This window comes from Budorcas taxicolor, chromosome 16, assembly GCF_023091745.1.
Source record: "Budorcas taxicolor isolate Tak-1 chromosome 16, Takin1.1, whole genome shotgun sequence".
Taxonomy (NCBI): Eukaryota; Metazoa; Chordata; class Mammalia; order Artiodactyla; family Bovidae; genus Budorcas; species Budorcas taxicolor.
Window position 1 is genome coordinate 16439429 of NC_068925.1, and position 23079 is coordinate 16462507.

General features: G+C 33.5%; 1 protein-coding gene across 1 annotated transcript in view; it reads left to right on the plus strand.

Annotated features, from left to right (window-relative positions):
- The window catches only part of BRINP3 (BMP/retinoic acid inducible neural specific 3), a 458463-nt gene that overhangs the window by 281958 nt on the left and 153426 nt on the right, over positions 1 to 23079 (plus strand). Inside the window, exons 4-5 of the mRNA XM_052654055.1 lie at positions 7090 to 7195; positions 15597 to 15833. Coding sequence (XP_052510015.1) covers positions 7090 to 7195; positions 15597 to 15833 — 343 coding nt within the window. The remainder of the gene's footprint in view (positions 1 to 7089; positions 7196 to 15596; positions 15834 to 23079) is intronic.

Sequence of the window (23079 nt, forward strand, 5' to 3'; positions counted from 1 at the left end):
AATGATCAAAGGATCAATCCAAGAAGAAGATATAACAATTATAAATATATATGCACCCAATATAGGAGCACCACAATATGTAAGACAAATGCTAACAAGTATGAAAGGGGAAATTAAAATAACACAATAATAGTGGGAGACTTTAATACCCCACTCACACCTATAGACAGATCAACTAAACAGAAAATTAATAAAGAAACACAAACTTTAAATGATACAATAGACCAGTTAGACCTAATTGATATCTATAGGACATTTCACCGCAAAACAATGAATTTCACCTTTTTCTCAAGTGCTCACGGAACCTTCTCTAGGACAGATCACATCCTGGGCCATAAATCTAACCTTGATAAATTCAAAAAAACTGAAATCATTCCAAGCATCTTTTCTGACCATAATGCATTAAGATTAGATCTCAATTACAGGAGAAAAACTATTAAAAATTCCAACATATGGAGGCTGAACAACACACTTCTGAATAACCAACAAATCACAGAAGAAATCAAAAAAGAAATCAAAATATGCATATAAACTAATGAAAATGAAAACACAACAACCTGAAACCTGTGGGACACTGTAAAAGCAGTGCTAAGAGGAAAGTTCATAGTAATACAGGCATACCTCAAGAAACAAGAAAAAAGTCAAATAAATAACCTAACTCTACACCTAAAGCGACTCGAAAAGGAAGAAATGGAGAATCCCAGAGTTAGTAGAAGGAAAGAAATCTTAAAAATTAGGGCAGAAATAAATGCAAAAGAAACAAAAGAGACCATAGCAAAAATCAACAAAGCCAAAGCTGGTTCTTTGAAAGGATAACTAAAATTGACAAACCATTAGCCAGACTCATCAAGAAACAAAGAGAGAAAAATCAAATCAATAAAATTAGAAATGAAAATGGAGAGATCACAACAGACAACACAGAAATACAAAGGATCATAAGAGACTACTATCAGCAATTATATGCCAATAAAATGGACAATGTGGAAGAAATGGACAAATTCTTAGAAAAGTACGATATTCCAAAACTGAACCAGGAAGAAATAGAAAATCTTAACAGACCCATCACAAGCACGGAAATTGAAACTGTAATCAGAAATCTTCCAGCAAACAAAAGCCCAGGTCCAGACGGCTTCACAGCTGAATTCTACCAAAAATTTAGAGAAGAGCTAACACCTATCCTACTCAAACTCTTCCAGAAAATTGCAGAGGAAGGTAAACTTCCAAACTCATTCTATGAGACCACCATCACCCTAATACCAAAACCTGACAAAGATACTACAAAAAAAGAAAACTACAGGCCAATATCACTGATGAACATAGATGCAAAAATCCTCAACAAAATTCTAGCAATCAGAATCCAACAACACTTTAAAAAGATCATCCACCATGACCAAGTGGGCTTTATCCCAGGGATGCAAGGATTCTTCAATATCCGCAAATCAATCAATGTAATTCACCACATTAACAAAGTGAAAAATAAAAGCCATATGATTATCTCAATCGATTCAGAGAAAGCCTTTGACAAAATTCAACATCCATTTATAATAAAAAATCTCCAGAAAGCAGGAATAGAAGGAACATACCTCAACATAATAAAAGCTATATATGACAAACCTACAGCAAACATTATCCTCAATGGTGAAAAATTGAAAGCATTTCCCCTAAAGTCAGGAACAAGACAAGGGTGCCCACTTTCACCGCTACTGTTCAACATAGTTCTGGAAGTTTTGGCCACAGCAATCAGAGCAGAAAAAGAAATAAAAGGAATTCAAATTGGAAAACAAGAAGTAAAACTCTCACTGTTTGCAGATGACATGATCCCCTACGTAGAAAATCCTAAAGACTCCACCAGAAAATTACTAGAGCTAATCAATGAATATAGTAAAGTTGCAGGATATAAAATCAACACACAGAAATCCCTTGCATTCCTATACACTAATAATGAGAAAGTAGGGAAAAAAATTAAAGAAACAATTCCATTCACCATTGCAACGGAAATAATAAAATACTTAGGAATATATCTACCTAAAGAAACTAAAGACCTATATATCAAAAACTATAAAACACTGATGAAAGAAATCAAAGAGGACACTAATAGATGGAGAAATATACCACGTTCATGGATCAGAAGAATCAATATACTGAAAATGAGTATACTACCCAAAGCAATCTACATATTCAATGCAATCCCTATCAAGCTACCAGCGATATTTTTCACAGAACTAGAACAAATAATTTCAAGATTTGTATGGAAATACAAAAAACCTCGAATAGCCAAAGCAATCTTGAGAAAGAAGAATGGAACTGGAGGAATCAACTTGCCTGACTTCACGCTCTACTACAAAGCCACAGTCATCAAGACAGTATGGTACTGGCACAAAGACAGACATATAGATCAATGGAACAAAATAGAAAGCCCAGAGATAAGTCCACACACATATGGACACCTTATCTTTGACAAAGGAGGCAAGAATATACAATGGAGTAAAGACAATCTCTTTAACAAGTGGTGCTGGGAAAACTGGTCAACCACTTATAAAAGAATGAAACTAGAACAGTTTCTAACACCATACACAAAAATAAACTCAAAATGGATTAAAGATCTAAATGTAAGACCAGAAACTATAAAACTCCTAAAGGAGAACACAGGCAAAACACTCTCAGACATAAATCACAGCAGGATCCTCTATGATCCACCCCCCAGAATTCTGGAAATAAAAGCAAAAATAAACAAATGGGATCTAATTAAAATTAAAAGCTTCTGCACAACAAAGGAAACTATAAGCAAGGTGAAAAGACAGCCTTCTGAATGGGAGAAAATAATAGCAAATGAAGCAACTGAGAAACAACTAATCTCAAAATATACAAGCAACTTATGCAGCTCAATTCCAGAAAAATAAGCAACCCAATCAAAAAATGGGCCAAAGAACTAAATAGACATTTCTCCAAAGAAGACATACGGATGGCTAACAAACACATGAAAAGATGTTCAACATCACTCTTTATTAGAGATATGCAAATCAAAACCACAATGAGGTACCACTTTACACCAGTCAGAATGTCTGCGATCCTAAAGTCAGCAAGCAATAAATGCTGGAGAGGGTGTGGAGAAAAGGGAACCCTCCTACACTGTTGGTGGGAACGCAAACTAGTACAGCCACTATGGAGAACAGTGTGGAGATTCCTTAAAAAATTGCAAATAGAACTGCCTTATGACCCAGCAATCCCACTGCTGGGCATACACACCAAGGAAACCAGAATTGAAAGAGACACATGTACCCCAATGTTCATCGCAGCACTGTTTATAATAGCCAGGACATGGAGACAACCTAGATGTCCATCAGCAGATGAATGGATAAGAAAGCTGTGGTACATATACACAATGGAGTATTACTCAGCCATTAAAAAGAATACATTTCAATCAGTTCTAATGAGATGGATAAAACTGGAGCCTATTATACAGAGTGAAGTCAGCCAGAAAGAAAAACACCAATACAGTACACTAACACATATATATGGACTTTAGAAAGATGGCAATGATGACCCTGTATGTGAGACAGCAAAAGAGACACAGATGTGTAGAGTGGACTTTTGGACTCAGAGGGAGAGGGAGAGGGTGGGATGATTTGGGAGAATGGCATTGAAACATGTATACTATCATGTAAGAAATGAATCGCCAGTCTATGTCTGATGCAGGATTACAGGATGCTTGGGGCTGGTGCACTGGGATGAACCAGAGAGATGTTATGGGGAGGGAGGTGGGAGGGGGGTTCATATTCAGGAACGCATGTACACCCGTGGTGGATTCATGTCAATGTATGGCAAAACCAATACAGTATTGTAAAGTAAAATAAAGTAAAAATAAAAATAAAAAACTGAATATTAAAAAAAATAAATAAATCAAACAATGATTAGTAAAGTCAGTTATGAATGATAAAGTATAAAATACAATTATAAGTAGGAATATGCAATATTATTATTAGTATTATTGTATACTGTAGAGGTGCAGGAATAAAATGATTGATAGAAATAGAGGTAATACCTGGGAAATCTCATGGACAGATAAGCCTGGCAGGCTATCATCCATGGGGTCACAAAGAGTTGGACATTACCAAGCAACTGAACACACACACACAGATATTCAAATATTCTTAAAATTTGTGAGACTCTTATTTAAATCCCCTGTATTTATTCTCAAGAACATAGTAATTGAATTAGGAATTGTCTGTAATGAGATAAAGTAATCTTGTTTATCCTCTTTCAACAGTTAGCTGTGTAGGATTACATACCAATTTCTAAGATCTCATATGTCAATGAGAATATTTATTTAGAAAGCTTCCTGAAAATGGCAATATTAGAGTTTGCGTGTATTAATGTGGTATGTATGTTGTTTTGGTGTGTGTTGGGGGGGAAATAAACTACCTGATAGAACAAGATGAAGATTGATATTATCTCAAATTCTAAATGGTTTTCCCAGGTGGCTCAGTGATAAAGAATTAGCCTGCCAATGCAGGAGATGAGTTTGATCCCTTGATTGGGAAGATTTCCTGGAGAAGAAAATGGTAACCTACTCCAATATTCTTGCCTGGGAAATCCTAGAGACAGAGAATTCTCCTGTTATTCTTTGTTATGAATCATTTATATTGAATATTATTTATACACACACATACTTATGTACATGGCTGTATGTGACACATCAACATCAGAAATTATTCTCCTGAACGAAAGAAAGAATATTCAATGTCACCATTGGAGAGCAGCAGTAGATGAGTACACAAGTTTACGTGGTGCTAGAGAAAGAGTAAACCACATCCCCAGTGGTTGGTGTGTGCTCATAGCCAGTCTGGGTTATTCTAAAGGACTTGCTGTTTAGAAAATGTGATAGAATTTTCATAATACAATTATGCATTCTCTCCATGCACCTTAGGTGACATGTCCATCGCTGCCCTGTCTTTGATTATCACCTATGTGTTTTTGACTCCCAAAATAGTGATTCCATGTTTGACATAGCTTCCAAGAAATATACCACATCGTCACTTCTTTTTTTTAATTTTAAAATATTTATTTTTAAATAAAGAATAATTGCTTTATAGTACTGTGTCAGTTTCTACCAAACATCAACATGAATCAGACATACGTTTACCCATGTTCCCTCCCACTTGAACATCCCTCCCACCACCCTCCCCATAGTATTTTTTTAAATATAAACTTATTTATTTTAATTGGAGGTTAATTACTGTGTTGTTCAAGTCATAGTCAAAATGGTCAAAATCAGGCTTCCTTACATGCTCTTCACAATGGAGTTTCTTTGCCTTATATTTAAATGTTATCACTTAGTCTAGAAACTTCATTCTCAATATTTCATACTTATTAGTTCTAGTTTTTCAAAACCATCTTCTTCAGATAAATCATATTGCCACTGTCCCACTCAGGCCTTCATTATCTTAATAATGACATTAATATCTTCCTAGGTTTGGCTTTCCCTTCACACTGTCCTCTTGTTTTTGTCTTAGTATTAATACCTGTGGGTTTACACAAGAGCGTGATTTGTTCTGCAAATAGTTCAGTAAACAAATAAGCCATATCCCCTGTGCTTGGTGGAGCTTGCATTCTAATGAGAGGTGTTGACAATAATCATGATAAATGAGTAAATTATGCAGCATGTTATAAGCTGGAAACTACTGTGGAAAAGATAGAACAGGTAAGGAGCAGAGGAAATAACAGTTGGAATAAAGAAATGTGGGAAGGTATGTTCATTTAACATTGGTTAGTCCAAGTGATCCGGAGAGAGCTACATTTGAGTAGAAATGAAGAAAGTGAAGAGTGAGCTCAGAAATATTTTGAGGAAGAGCATTGCAGATACAGGAACAGCAAATCAAAAATCATGAGACAAGAGAATAGCTAGTGTGTTTTGGGAACAGCAAAGAAGCCATTGTGCTTGGGACGGAGTAAATGACGAAGAGAGGGAGAGATGAGTTAGAGAGGTATTGGGAATCTTGAAAATAGAGCAGCTTTTTAGTCATACCAAAGAGCTCTGGCTTTCACTCTGAGCGAGGTGGGAAGCCATTGTGTGGCTGTGGACTGTGAAATGAAATGAGATCAACAATGTTTTGCAAAACTTTCTGGTTGTTGAGAGTATCTTTGTAAAACCCTAAAGTGATTATAATACTCCTCTGCTTTAAAATATATTTGTATTTTAAAAAAAAATCCTCAGGATAAATTTCCAGTCTGATATAATCACTTAAACATCTCATCTGATACTATTCATCCCACAATACCCATGGGCAGGGGGGGAATCACTCTATGTGATTCCATAATTAAGTGCTAAGGCTGGACTCTGCAAACCATAACTTTATACAAATGGTGAAGTAATACAAGTAGGAATCATTAGGGACTACTTTGTGTAGGTTTTTGAACACAAGGTCAATCTTGAGGGTTAAAAAAAAAAAAAATCAATTTATCTAAAAGGAGAAAGGTGGGATAAGGTGAAGGATGTTGTATGAGCAAAGGCAGAGAATTAACAAAGTCCAACTGGATGGCAAGATTGCCTGCCTTCTGGGAAAAGAGGGGCAGATGGAGGCCAGACAGAAGAGTTTAAATATTGATACCAGCATAAAAGAGTAGGAAATAGTAGATTTTTAAATAGAAAAATGAAATAATAAAATCAGTCTTTAGACAGTAGTCTGGAAGATGGTTTTGATTTATTGATGAGAGATGAACAAACAAGAAACTAGTCTCATATGAGTCAAAACTTGCTTTCTACCTAAAGGAGCATGCTCTGTCATATCTTGGTAAATTCAGTCTTGGCAAAATCGGTAACCTTTTATGAGTGATGTTGTTGACTAAAGACGGCTTCCATTATTTTCTCTGAAGATTGATGCGTGGCCAAAGGGAAGGAAATGGAATTGAAGATAAAGGCATCATTTGTCTTCTTTCTGCTTAGGTGTATTGTTGATGTGTATCAGATCCTAGACCTTTTAGTGATGTTTACTGTCCAAAGTATGTGTGTGTGACAACTGTTAATAGATTGAATGGAAAGAACATGGTAAGGTCTGGTATGTATAATAAAGTTGATGTTTTGTTCTTCAGGTAACAGAAACACGAACGGGTCCTCTTGGCTGCAGTAACTATGACAACCTAGATTCTGTCAGTTCTGTTCTGGTTCAGAGTCCTGAGAATAAGATTCAGTTGCAAGGTATGTAGCTGAAATTTCATTAATTCTCTATGAGCCTGAATGACAGTTATCCAGTTGTGATTTCTTTCTTCTTCTCTTTTTTTTAATAGGCTGTATGTTCAGTATTAGGCTTTTAAAATTCTTATAAAAGGCTTCTAATCTTTAACTGATATAAACATTCTAAACCAGATGAAGAGAATGTCAAAATTCACTTTACTTTTTAAATTAAATAATTGATAAGAATTAAAAATACATCATGATAATATTTTTTTTCCACACAGTAATCATTGTCTCAATAAATAGCAGTTTTCCTTAGCTTTCCTTGAGCTTTAACTTTTTTCTCATGAAAGTGAAAGCGGTAGTTGCTCAGTCGTGTTGGACTCTGCAACCCCATGGACTGTACAGTCCATGGAATTCTCTAGGCCAGAATACAGGATTGGGTAGCCTTTCCCTTCTCCAGGGGATCTTCCCAACCCAGGGATCGAAAAAAGTCTCCCGCCTTGCAGGAAGATTTTTTACCAGCTGAGGCACGGGGGAAGCCCTTTTTGTAACCATATTTGAGTATACTCTAATGTGAAATTTTGACATTTTAAACATAACTTAATATGATAGTTAAGGCTACCTTTCTCTTCTGACAAATAGTTATATACTTAAGAGTATATTAACAAAATATTTATACTTGCATTATTTATTTTATAAAGATAGATTCGTGATAATGGTAATAATTTATTGTCTTCTTTCTATTACTATACTTTGTGAAATAATTCAATAGGGAACTTTTTAAAACCATAATTTTATTTTATCCCCTACATGTTTAAGCATGTGTATATCACTCATTCATACAGACAGGGAAAGGTTATGTATCCACATGTTTAAACATGTACTAGCTGAATAAGTTCAAAAATGCCTTTTTGATGACACATAATCTAAATTTAATTCACTGATCAAAGGGGTAATTTTGAGTTGTTCTTCTCTAGTCTACTTTCTTTAATTGCTTAAATTAAAGCTTTATTTGCATTATTCAGTTTTACATAAAAATGTTTAAAATTTCAGAAATTTATGGGATTTTCCCTCAATTTTTCCATCTAAAAATTTAAAGGCATTAGGTTATTTAGATTTAACTTAACTAATAAATAGATTTCATTCAATTTAAATTGTACAAAGACACAGAGAAAGTGCTTAAATTTTTAAACTCTAAATGCTATCCAAGTTATTATTGTCAATCTTAGCTTTAAAGTTATTGAAATATTTTCTCTAATTTAAATAGAAGTACAATCTCTCATTATTACCTGTGATTCTCTACTATTCACCCCTTTTTTAAATGTATTGACTTTCCATCACAGTATTAATTTTACTAGAAAAAGACAAGGAATTTTTATATCAAATATATTTATTTCAATTGATCCAATTGTATTTATTAACACTTCTGATTTTTATCTTTGTGGATTAACACTATTGATTTACTGTGTTCAGTATTAAGAATATAATATTTAAACATAAAACTTCTACCTCCTGTCAGCCTTGGAAAAAAATCAGCACAAGGAATAAATGAGGAGACATGCCCCTTTTGTGTAACTATTTTTTCTATTCCTTTCAATTTATGTAAGGCAGAAACCTTCATCTCTTTCACATTTTACTACTTGCTAGGACTAGTTACAACTATATTTGTACCACAGTGCACAAAGTCCCTTGCAAAGATAATACTGTGAAAATCAATATCAAGACCCTCAATATCCCATGCACTCTTTCTTAAATTTCATCTGTACTTACAATATCATGCTGATGCACCTATTCAATCTCACCTTTAATATATTAAATATATGTATACAAATATTATATAACAAAAAATAGTAGGCCTTCTCCACTAAAAAGAAAAAAAGGAATGCAAAACACTCACCAATTCCAGAATGTTACCATGGTACATCTCTTTGAGAAGTATTTAAAAAACCCTGGGTCACTATATGTGGCAATTGCAAAAACTGATGTTTCAGACGAATCTTTTATTAAAGTTCTACCATAGGTATTTGTGTCTTTCATAGTTAGCTGGTTTTATGGATAGATGTGCATAGGTATAGATGATGTGTGTGTGTGTGTGTGTGTGTGTGAGAGAGAGAGAGAGAGAGAGAGAGAGAGAGAGAGAGAGAGAGAGAGACCTTGTGTTTTGCTTGTAAGCATGAGGTGAAGCACTAGAATCAGTGTTTGGTCCATTTGGAGATATTGAGTTCAGCTCTATTATTGACCTTCTTCTTCTGAAGCTCTGGTCTTCTAGAAGGAAAAGAATTGTTCCTGAAGTAGAATTTTATCAGAGCAAAGAAAGCATCAATAAGAATTACTGAGGTACAGCATTAGGCAAAAAATTCAAAACGAATTCCATGACTTAACTATCTATGTTAGAATTGACATTCATAAATGAGATGTCAGAGAGATGCATTACACATTAGCACATTGATTTTGACTTAAACAAATGAAATCAAATGCTTCCTGGCAGTGAGTAAGCTGGATTTATCTCCTTTCTGTCTGGCTTTGTCAATCAGGTTTCAGAGCAGACACATTTTTTTTTTTTAATTGAAAGATCCATATTTACTACTCTGAAGTATTGATGAAAATACATTTAATACATATAACAAAATGTAATTCATAGGAAGTATTAGCAAATACATACTGAAATGAATGATATTCCAAGTTTTCAACCCACTTAAGAATTTAACATATCAAACAAGGTACATTTGTGTGAAAGGATAACAGAAGTAATTCAAAGTTATTAAATTTTGGTAGTAATGTTTTGGTAAAGTTCCCAGAAAGTGAATGATCCATGTGATTAGGTAACAAATATTTTTCCACATCAGTTGGTTCCTAATGCTTTATTTCAGCAAAATTGGCACAAGACTGATTATCAAATAGATAATAAATGATGGAGCACTAGGCAATTATTTTTTGCTTATAATAAGAGTCTGATTATATTGCTTAAAAAACTATCTTGTTTCCTTTTTTTAATCTATTGATATGTTGGAACACATTTTCTTAGGGCTTGGTGGTGGTTAAGTCAGTAAGTCATGTCTGACTCTTGCAACTCCATGTTATAGCCCACCAGTCTTCTCTGTCCATGGGATTCTCCAGGCAAGAATACTGGAATGGGTTGTCACTTCCTTTTCTAGGGTTCTTAGAGCTCACATATATAAAAATTAAAAGAAGGCAAATAATTTACTTTGAAATAATTCATATTAATTTATATTTCTAGAAAAATCCCACAGTAATTAACAAAGCTCTATCAATTCATTAAATCATGCATTTTCAAGGAACAGATAACATTTGTCTTTAAAAGTTATTTATCAATACTTGTAATACATATAACTATTTAATTGTATATTATTAGTAATTATAATAATTCATATTGGTTTAAAATTTTTTCATTATTAGAAAACTATATTTTATGTAATTCATGCTACAAAATTTTGTATTGTTTATAATTTTCAGAAAAACATATACATTTTTTCAATCATTGATTTTTATAGTAGAGACATGACTGTGATTAAAGAAAGATGTTTAGTAATAAAATGTAATATATTAGTACAAAAACTTGTAGGACAGTGAAATGAAATGGTGACTTCAAGGAGAGAACACACACACACACAACACATACATACACACATACACATTGCTCATTTGTTCTTTTTAAAGGAGAATATTGATGCCAGATTGCTGGGATTAGATTCCGTCAGTACATACAGATATGTCATGTAATATTTTTATTTTAAGATATTTATAATACAAGAGATTACCTACTTTTGATCTATTTAATGTATGATAAAAAGTTTAGACATCAACTTCATCACATTCAAGGGAGTCCTTAGGTTTTCACACTCTTCATATTCCTTTAGGTAGTACATGAGCTATTTTTTGTTCAGTCACTCAGTTGTGTCTGTCTCTTTGTGACCTCATGGACTGCAGCATGCTGGGATTCCCTGACCTTCACCATCTCCCAGAGCTTGCTCAAACTCATGCCTGTTGAGACATGAGCTATACAGTACTGAAGTTCTCTGGTCAGCTGATCATTTTCACAACTGTCTGTCTTACTAGTCTTTATGTTTGTGTGATGCAAATTAGAACTTTATTCATCTCTCAAGAATTTATTTTATTTCTTAAGTTTTTATTCACCAAATATTGCTTCTTTCTTTCTCTACTCTCATCATGAAGTTCTAATTAACTGTGTTATTAGATTATTTAGTCATGACCTATGTGTCTTTTCTTTTGGAAGAAAAGTTATATCTAACATAGACAGCATATTAAAAAGTGGAGACAATACTTGGCCAACAAAGGTCTGCCTAGTCAAAGCTATGGTTTTTCCAGTAGTCATGTGTGGATGTGAGAGTTGGACTATAAAGAAATCTGAGCTCAGAAGAATTGATGCTTTTGAACTGTGGTGTTGGAGAAGACTCTTGAGAGTCCTCTGGACTGCAAGGAGATACAACCAGTCCATCCTAAAGGAAATCAGTCTTGAATATTCACTGGGAGGACTGATGCTGAAGCTGAAACTCCAGTACTTTGGCCACCTGAAGCAAAGAACTGACTCCTTGTTTCGAAAAGACCGTGAAGCTGGGAAAGATTGAAGGCAGGAGGAGAAGGGGATGGATGAGGAGAGGATGAGATGGTTGGATGGCATCACCGACTTAATGGATCTGAGTTTGAGTGGACTCTGGGAGTTGATGGACAGGGAGGCCTGGTATGCTGCAGTCCACAGGGTCACAAAGAGTCAGACATGACTAAGAGACTGAACTATGTGTCCTTTCTACTGTTTTCTGTTCTTTATATCCATTTGCCATTTTATTATTCTGTGTTCAATATTTTTTATGATATATACCAGTTTGCTGTTTATCTCTTCAGCTGTGGCTAGTCTGCTATTAAATCTATTATTGGTAACTCCTATATGTATGTGTGTGTGTGTTTGTATGTATGTATATGTATATATATTTTATTTGCAGAATTTCCATTTGGTTATAATTTTTAGTTTCCAGTTCTTTGTCAAAATTGTCTATGGTGTTTGTTTAATTCTTTATTAGGTGACTGACATTAATTTATAGTTCATTTTTGATAAACTATTCTTTCTTATGTATATGCTCATTATTTTTATTAAATTTGATGCTGTGCTTTATAAAAATAATTTTAAAATTCTTGATTTTTTTTTCTTCAGAAAAAGTTTACTTTGATTTGCAGTAGCATTTCAATCCATTTTAATTGACTTGTTTGAAAGTATGCTTTAAACCTTTGAAATCTAATTTTTTGTTTAATTACTGCTTGAGTATATAGTCCTTATATATTTCAACAAATCTGGATAAATTTAGTATCTTTATCATGACTGGCTCTAAACTTTAATTTTTGATTTGCTAACTGGACAAAACTCTAAGACAAAGGCTATGTGGTTCACCTCAGGGATCCTTTTCTTGTCATGGTAGTTCTAGACATCCTCACTTTTATTGGACTTTGGATCATTTTGAACAGATTTTTAGAAGTTGAATTATAGTTTATTTACAATGTCATGTTAATTTCAAGTGTACAGCAAAGTGATTTTGTGACACATATATATATGTATGAATCTCTCTGCACATACTTTTTAGATTATTTTGCCTTATAAAATATTGACTATTGTTCCCTGCGCTATATAGTATAGACAGATTACTTTAATATGCCTTCTAAATATTTTCTAGTTGTTCCTAGTGAGAAGTTTGGTTGAGAAAAAAACTGGTCCTCCAATACTGGACATGGTTATATTTTACTCAGTGGGTTTTCAGCTTGTAACACTTACCCTGCCTCACATGCTCATTTTCACAATATCCCCTAGGCTCAGAACTCTTCTTCCTTAGCTTTGTCTCATAATTGAGGAGACTTTCTAATAATGGTTTCATCAGTATTTGTACTCTGTTGTTTCTGTACATTAACAAAATGTCTATAGGACAGCCCTCAATCCCTCTGAGTTGTCTGTTAAAAGAGTCCAAGTTTTCTCTCTAGGTATTAATTATTGTTTACATTAATGATCTAGTTTTAATGTTAAAGAGTTTTGAGTGGTCTGACTGTAAATCTCTTTTCCAAAAAAAATTGTCATTTTTAATATGGTTTTACAGAATATCAGTTTCCTTTCTTTAGACTGATAGATATATAAAGCAGAGATAACATGCAACAGAAATCCTTGCATGTCTAAAGCTAAACTCATCATTTTGTGCCAGCAATCTTTCCTTCTCAAATTACTTTTCCATCCTTTTCTGTTTCTGCAAAAGCACTATCATTTTTACAGATTGAAAATTATACTGTAACTACTTGGTTTATGACATTTTAAGTGTTATATAAATTCTCCGATTTTCTTTTCATTTTTGATTTTTTTTTAATTGAGATAATCAGTGGGTTCCATATATCTGGTCCAAAGTCCTGAGTCTCATTAACAGGAACTCTGACTTAGCCAGTTTTTAACACTGAATATCAGTATTTTCAGATATTAGATATTTCTGAAGTACACAGTCATTTGATGATCTACAGGACTAGACATTTAAGAATATATCTAGCTTTACCATTTTACTCCTCCAAGTCATTTGACATATTTCACCTGCCTTACAGCATATAAAGTACTGTCTAGTAGATCCCATTCCTCTTCTCCTGTCTCCTAAAAAATTCCCTTTTATCCCCTTTTCCTTAGTTTAGATATTTTTAGTGTTCTGTCTAAATTAATTTTTTCTTTATATCTTTTGCACCTAAATTAAAGTACTGCTCAGAGTACTTTCATGGTTAAACATCATTTAAATACAAGTGAACTAATTCCTGGTACTTCATCCTGAAATAAGAGCCCCAATAACAGTACCCTGGATTTATTTTTCTAAGAAACTCACTCATTGCATTCTCATAGTGCATATGAATTAAAACAATATTACTAATTGCTATTAAAAAAAATATGTTCCATAGTTCATTTGTGTGTGATATTGCTAATGTATTATCCCATGGCCGGCCCAAATCTCTTAAAGTTGAAAAGTATCCATGTATCAAATCATGTTCCAGTCTGTCTTTTTAATGAAACATTTTATTAATCTTATGAACCTGATGTGGTTACTTTACCAATTAATTATACCTAGTGAAATATATGTAGCCTGACTCTAGTACTTATTAAGTGCTATTGTATAATAACATTGTATACTTCTAATATTATATATTATATTGCCTCTTCTACTAAATATATTGCAAATGCCTTTAGGGCAAGAATTGGTCATCTTTATGTTGTACTTTCCCTAGAAAGTATCTTCCAAATGGAAGGCATTCAATATTTATTTGAGATGAAATAAAAATGAATAATAAAGTAATAAATATGTGTTAAGTACTTTTCCTGACAAATCTATGGTAGCATTAGTCTGAAAAAATGGGATAAGTACAATTGTCAAGATTTTTACAAGACTGACTTTTTCCCCTAAATGTTAATTCATGATTTTAGTTATATTAAACTTGTAGATAATGATTGCATCAAAAAATGTGTTTTTGTTTTGTTTTGCTTCATTTTTTTTTTTTGTTAGAAATGAAGCATGTAAAAGAGGTAAAAATCAAATTTTGTGGTAAATAGCTGTGAGGTATTGAATAAATTTTCCTTTCCTTTTATGTTTATTTTACCTACTGACTATACTGAATATTTACCCTTTTGATTAGATTTTTGTAGCAAATGCTTAAATGTAAAACTAGTAGAGTTCCCAAAATATTTTTGATAGCCTTATTTTTATTCTTGATATGTTCTTAAGAATTAGTAACTTAACTTGCATGTAGAAAAGTAATAAACGGTATCACTATGACTGACGAGGAATAATCAGTGAAACAACTCAGTCTCTCTGATGACTTCCCTGTAGTCAATTGAAGTGATCATTTGAAAAACATACACATATATATTTATGTGTTTTAATGACATGAGATACAGCAACAGTTCATAACACTTTTGCCAATGCTGCAAATAATATCTAAGTAGAGATAAGCTGATAGTTTGAAGGTAAAATAAAAATATTGGAAGTATTTGAAAATAAGTGGAAAAGAAATGCATACATCTCATTTCAAAATATATAAAGGTAAGTTCTATCTACATTACATAAAAATAATCAAATATTCTGATCAATAAATTAAAATAGCCAATTAAATCAATTTTAAAAATAAAATCAGATAGTTTGAGAAACTAAATGCTTTATAATTTCCCAGATTCTTGAAAAGTGCTTGGAGTTAGTATATGTTGAAAAAAAAGATAAACATTTGCAAATTTTTCAGAATTCAGTATTTTTTCTAATGATCATATTAAAATATGCATAAATCTGTAACTTAATATGCTACATTTTGACATTTTCTGAATATTGTAATTATGTATTATATTTTGCCTTTATCGAAATGAATTACCTTTTTTGGTTTGTTCTTTAAGGGCTGCAAGTTCTACTTCCAGACTACCTTCAGGAGCGTTTTGTACAAGCAGCTTTGAGCTATATTGCTTGCAACTCAGAGGGAGAGTTTATCTGCAAGGACAATGACTGCTGGTGTCATTGTGGCCCCAAGTTCCCAGAATGCAATTGCCCTTCCATGGACATTCAAGCCATGGAAGAGAATCTTCTTCGCATAACTGAAACCTGGAAAGCTTACAACATTGACTTTGAGGAATCAGGTAAGACATATATTTTTATCTAACACTTTTAAATTATACCCAAAAAAATGTTATATTGAACAGACAATTTTACCCTTTTGGAAGAAAGTATTACATACTTGGAAGAATTTTTTTTTTTTTTTGTCACTGGAAAGAAATTTGTTCGATTTGTTCTCATTATTCTATGGCTGTGGATATTGCTTTTATTGTTGGTTATTTAGTATTTTACTGAAACCCTATGTGGTACTTTTTGTATGCTATGTACTATGGTAGTAGAACCTAGCCCTCTCTTGAGCTGACATATTAATCATTTAATAAAGAAGGTCCCTGCCTTATTCAATATAAAAATTTAAACTAGGGACTGAAAAAAAGTGCACAGCCTAGAAGTTGAGAATTATGTAATTATGTTTTATTTGGTGGATTTTCTGAGCTCTTCAAGGGCTCTGAAGAGACAGAACTCTCAGGTCGCTCTGAAGGATGGCCCCAAGAGATAAGGAAGGAGCCAGGATTACAGAGGAGTTTTTGGAACAAAGACCAGGTAGTTGGAACATCAGAAGATACTGTTGATTAAGGAAAACCTGACATCTCAAGTTAAGGAATTGACTGCTTTTCTGTGTACTGTGTTGTTTAGTATCTAAGTTGTGTCTGACATTTTTGTGACCCTGTAGACCCTGGACTATGGCTCACCAGGTTCCTCTGTCCATAGGATTTTTCAGGCAAGAATACTGGAGTGCATTGCCATTTCCTTCTCTATTTCAATGTAAGAGAAGATGAAAAGTCAAGGCTGATGGAAGCCTTTCCTGTCTTATGCACTTCAGCTTTTGGGGCCAATATCCTATGCTTTTCCTGAGTCACCTTAGGGTGCAACCTGGCAGGGCTGCTGCAGTATCTGATAGGTTGATGGTTTGAATCCTGTTTCCATCTTGCATTCCCTCTGGGCTCACGTTGGGGGAGCTGTGGCGGCTCAAAGTCCAGACAGCCTGTGATTACTGACATGGCAGGTGGCTTTCTTAGTCCCATACCTCTGATTCCCTTCTGGACTATTCTCATGGGCCCTGAGTTCCACTTCTGAGGCAAGATCCAGAGAAGGATTTTTCTATACTTTCTGCACATTAAAGGGAATCTCATGAATGTGCACTTTTACTCTACTACTTATTTTTAAACCAAATTTAGATCAGCTTTGATCTGGTAACGTCTGTGGAGTTTGTTTCTGCAATTTCTGAATACTTATGAGTGCATACTTGTGTCTCCCATATTGTTACTTATAGAATAGACTATGTTACCTGTAATGGCCTTCATTTCATAAAGCAATGAACTTTAATAAAGAGTTGAGTGCCTCAATATAAAATGAAAAATGATGACAACAACATATATGATCATTCTTGTTAGTAGAAGAATAAAAATCATCAGAATGTGGCAAGTATAATTATGTAGCATTTAGTCAAAAGTGTTGGACATGACTAAGTTTCAAATTGGCAAAGAGGTTTTAATTGCCAAGAGGTCAGATTATATTCTTGAAAGTTATAATATTGCCAGTGAACTCACTTAAAACAATGACAATGAAATTTAATATATGTTCACAATCAGTTCAGTTCAGTCGCTCAGTTGTGTCCGACTCTTTGCAACCCCATGTTCACAATAAAAACCCTTAATTTAGGCATAGAAAGAACATATCTCAACATAATAAAGGCTGTATATGACAAGCCCACAGCTAACATCAGACAAGAAAAATACCATAGATGTTTTCAACAAGCCCTCACCATTTTGTATAGTAGAACCACAAAATTATAAAATAAAATGGAAGGTAATAGACCTAGGAAAAGTTCATAGATACATGTTTTCTTTACATATATATATACATATATATTAATCAAAATAGTGTATAATAAATTATCCTCATCAATTTTACAAATATTTCTATTTATATAAAAAGGAAAAACTGTCTAGAATTAAGCAGTTCCTTGACATTGTCGGAATGAATTTCGAAACTCAAATTCTTCCTTTTAGTTTTTCTATAGAACACTCATAAGTAATATATTAGAAACCTAATTTTATATTCAAGTAGAACCATCTGATGTTTAAAAATAATGATGAAATGCAACATTTTTAGATAAGCTATAATATAAAGTAGTCTTCTTAGGGTTAAATTTAAAGAGAAAAAATGAACCTTCTGTCTACATATTACAGTGTATGGTATGTTAAATCAGAGAATCTTAGAACCCCAAGTCTATAGAATTCACGTAGGAATGCTACCCATATTATTTTGCTTTGAGAGAATATTTTAGAAAGTCACCAAGTGAAAATTGGGGGTTTGTTTCAGGTGATATGTTGTAGATTGAAGTAGGCCAATACATCTGTTGATAGTAACTAAAAGTTGATGAGTTTTTAAAATTATACATTTAAATAAATAATAGATCATAAAAGTCACAACTGCATGGACTAAAATTCCTGGCACAAGATACAAGCTTAGGATTCACAACTTTTTTTTTTTTTCTACTTTGCTTCCTTTCTGTCTTTCTTTCCTTCTTTCTCTCTTGTTTTATTCATTAATTTATTTATGTATGTGAACAGAGGCTGAGGACTCATCATTTCACAAAGCAGAGTGGCTGATGGGCAAAAGAGAAACCAGCAAAGCTTCTAATGGTTGTGGAGAGTAGAATGACAAAACTTTAGCCTCAGTAAGCCTAAAGAAGTTTAATTTACCACAAGATATTTGCTGAATGTCAGATAGTGCTGGATGCTAAAGAAGTATTCAAAAATCTTTGCAAGCAGATGAAATTTACCACAGACTTTCAAGTGCTTGAGGGATTAAAGCTCTCCAGAGGGAGGAGATTGAAAATCGAACAGGAAAGGATGGGATGCTCAGAGAGAATGAGGTAGTACCACTGTTTCTAGAACTGCTTTTCCTTAAAGTACATTTGTCATTTCAGGGCAGAGTACAAAACTGAAAATTGAGGACTAGTCCCAGGAAAATGCTGGTATTCCAGGACAGAGAAATCAAATGAAAATTTTGCAGTCACAGCTGATTGAACTAAGAAAATTAGAGGCTTAAGGAGTTTTAAATATATGTTCTGCACCCTCTTTAAGACATTTGCCTTAACCTGTGGTAGATGACTAAAGAGATAAACTAAAAACCTCTACATGATAGAATTGCATCTTCTTCAGTGTTACAGGCCTGTAGTAGCATATGCTCACTAGGTGCCTAACAGAAAGCTCTGAAGCATCATGCCCTAAGAACAGGGGAGAGTCAGAGCTAGATTGAGTTTTATGTAAGCATAACACAGCACAGATACAGCTCAAATCTTGATCCTAAAGAAGTTATCCTTAAAAGATCAACTCCGTATGATGTTTGTTAAATATAAAGAGGGTGGCCTCTTTAGGAGAAAAAATGTTTTCTAAAACCTCTGCAGTTCTTTTTATTTATGATGAACATAAATCTCTAATCATCAGCATGTGAGTAGACCTTATGGCTAATACCAAAAGGAAAAGAAACCAGGCCTCCCACATCATTCAGTGGTAAACAATCTGCCTGCCAATGCAAGAGATGTGGGTTCGATCCCTGGGTTGGGAAGATCCCTTGGAGGAGGAAATGGCAACATGCTCTAGTATTCTTGCCTGAAAAAAACCCCATGGACAGGAGCCCGCTGGGGTCACAAAGAGTCGGACATGACTAAGAGACTGAGCACACATGAACCAACAACAGATGTAAGATGATTCAGATATAGAAATTAGCAAGAACAATGTTCACATAGTTATCATGAAAATGTTCAAAAAGTGAAAGGAAAGGAAGGATAAAATAGGTGGAGTATTGCAGAAGTCACCCGAGATTTGGGTGATTTATGAAACAATCTAAAGGACATTCTAAAGCATCAAAATTCAGTATCTGAAATCGATAACTCAAAATTTTGTTCTAGTAGAATTCTTCGCTTAGTGGATGACAAGATCAGTGAACATGGAGACAAGTAATAAAATCAAAATGGTGAAATGGGATCAGTGAGGAAACCAACAACAAAATACTAGATAAATGCATGAGAAGCATGTGAGATATGCTTGAAAGGTCTAAGGTATTTTACAGTTTGAGACACAAGAAGAATGAAGGGGAAAGTGGAATACACCTAGGTAAAAATGTAAAGGATATAGATTTTTAAAAAACTGAAAACCCAAATTCAACCTACAGATTCAAAAAGCACAGTGAACACAAAGAAAGGCAAATTCAAGCAAAACCACAGTTAGGCATATCTGTTGAAACAAAGAATAAAATTCTTCCAATGTAACTAGAGAAAAAAGAAAAACATTACTTTCATTGGACTAATAATAAGCCTGACTTATCAAAACAAAAACACAAACAGATTTTGGCATCTTTAAAGTGCTAAAAATATAACAATCTAGAATTATGTACCACTAAAAAAAAAAAAATGAAGGTGAAAATAAAGATGTGTTCAGACAAGAAATGCTAATGGAAACTTGACCATGTAAAGGGGAAGAGGAATGCCAGAGATGGCAAATGTGTGTGAGAAAATATAAGTGAATATCACCTGTACAAAATAATAATTATGAGGTTATGTGGAAATAAAATATATGTAAGATTTTAACATATGACAATAGTGTAATAATGAGTGGTAAATGGAAAGAGTTTCTAGCATTGCTGAGGATGTGCTAAGAGAGGTACTTTGCATTAGAGTGAAATAAATCAAGAATAACATCTGGAATATTTACTAAAATAAGAAAAATGTTTATAGCTAAGAAAATAAGATAAAACATTTTTGATCACCCTATAACAAGACAATAACAGAGAAAACAGAAAAAAAAGTATCTTGGTCAAATAGATAAATAGAGGAAGGTTTAGATTGTCTAGATAGAAATCCAAAAGAAATATGTACATATTTGCAACAATGAATACCCATAAATGTACAAGAATGTTCACAGTAGCATTATGCTTAATAATTTTAAGGTGAAAGCTACTAAATGTTCATCCACAAAGACAGAGTAAGAAATTGTATATTTACACAACGGCATTCTATAAAGGTAAGGGATAAAACTATCCATCCAGAATAATATGAATAAACCTCTTTAATATCAATTGAAAAAAAAAAAACTGAAATATATACATATTTCAAAAAGAAATTGAAATATATACATATATTTATATGTGTGTATGTGCTCAGTGGCTCAACCATTTCTGACTCTTTACAACCCCATGGACTCTAGCCCACCAGCCTCCTCTGTCCATGGGATTTTCTAGGGAAGAATACTGGAGTGGGTTGCCATTTCCCAATGGGCAAATTTGAACTGTGCTAGTCCAAATCAGGATTATGATGCCTTTGCTGAGGCAAGGGCTGATGCAATGGATAAAGGTCTGCATGTCTTGCTGCTGCTACTGCTAAGTCGCATCAGTCGTGTCCGACTCTGTGCAACCCCATAGACGGCAGCCCACCAGGCTTCCCCGTCCCTGGGATTCTCCAGGCAACAACACTGGATGGGATTGCCATTTCCTTCTCCAATGCATGAAAGTGAAAAGTGAAAGGGAAGTCGCTCAGTCATGTCTGACCCTCAGCGACCCCATGGACTGCAGCCTACCAGGCTCCTCCCTCCATAGGATTTTCCAGGCAAGAGTACTGGAGTGGGGTGCCATTGCCTTCTCCCTGCATGTCTTATTTGGTATTAAAAAAACCTCAAGATTCCTTAATACATGGGTTGGCTACCATTGTATGTTGGGTTTCTGAAGATTTTCTGGGTTTATACTTATGTGCATCTTACTGTATTTATAACATAATTTAATTGCAAACTTAAAAATAAAAATAAGAATTTTGACATCTAAACAATATAAAGAACATGATCTCAGAATAAGTGAATCAATATTTTAAAATTTTGCTACATAGTGTATGCCTAAATGGTAGTAATTTAGTCAGAAATATTCAATGTCCAGAGGTTTTGAACTGCTAGTTTAAAGGTAATATTATTAATACAATCAGATGCTTTAATCTTAACTCATATTAGCAGCAGCAGTAGCATATTTGGATTGCCCATCTTAAGTTTAAAACTTGACTCTTATTGTACTGGTTCGCTTGTGTTAATATTGAGAAAACAATGATTTACAGGATAAATCTATTTTTTTTGCATGATATTTCTGAAACTGTCTATAATGTAGAAAATGTTTATATTTAAGTATTTGTTTCAATTGGTGCATAGAGTATTTAGCTGATTCGTATCTAATGGGAGGAGTGACCTTAGTTTGCTATAAATTTTTTGACCCTTCATAGGTAGTGTGGAGGGTATTCTTTTATCACTTTCAACATATAGATAGTTAAAAATGAACCTCAAATTTTATTACTATATTAGATCTTTAGTAAAAGATAACATTCACTCTTGGAACTAAACAACTGATAAAATATTCTGTTTTTACCGGATTTCTCTCAAAACTAGTAAAATCCGTGGGTAATCACATTTGATAGATTTTAAAAGAGCTTTTTATTGATAAATAAAACATTTTACCTCACAGAGGTAAAGAAAATACAAGAAGTATGAGGCAGGTACTTAACTGGGAAAAGATTTGTAAATTGTTCCCACCCACCACAGGCAACTTTAAGTTGACAGACTTTATTCTTGGTACCTGGACTGTAAGGAAATGCACCAACTTATTTCATACTCCTAGTGATTGGGAAAGCAGTGACAGTATGTCAAGGAAACTCTTTAGAAGTTTCCTTGAATTTTAGGTAAAATGCATAGTTATTTGTGTATATGTGTCTACAAGCCTAAAATTCAAATACAGGTATATTCTAGGTAGACTATGCAAGTTAGAGTGGGATTTTGGGTTACTTTCAAACATTTAACTCAAATTAGCTTATATTTTTTTTATTTAAAATTTGCATTAAAAATGCAAATAATATATCTAAAAGTTATTTTGATTGAAGCTGAGAGAAAAAAATATTTGTACCTGTTATTTTATCAAAATAGAATAATGTGTCTGCATATAGGAAATACTTTCTTAAGACCAAATAGCATTAAGTGTAGAAGTGTGTAAATTATAGTACACATAGTAACCATACAAAATGCAGATGCCTGCCATCACACAAACAAAAAAACAAAATGTACTGCAAATTGTATCGGGTCAGGATAACTTGCAAATTTCTTTCTGTTGTATGTGTTTTCTATTGCCACTGAGTAAACCTAAATCAGTAAAATCAGTATTTTCTGTTATCACCATGAATAAAAGTATATCTAATTAGCATATAATGCTAAGCTCTTTTTTATTTGATTACGTATGATT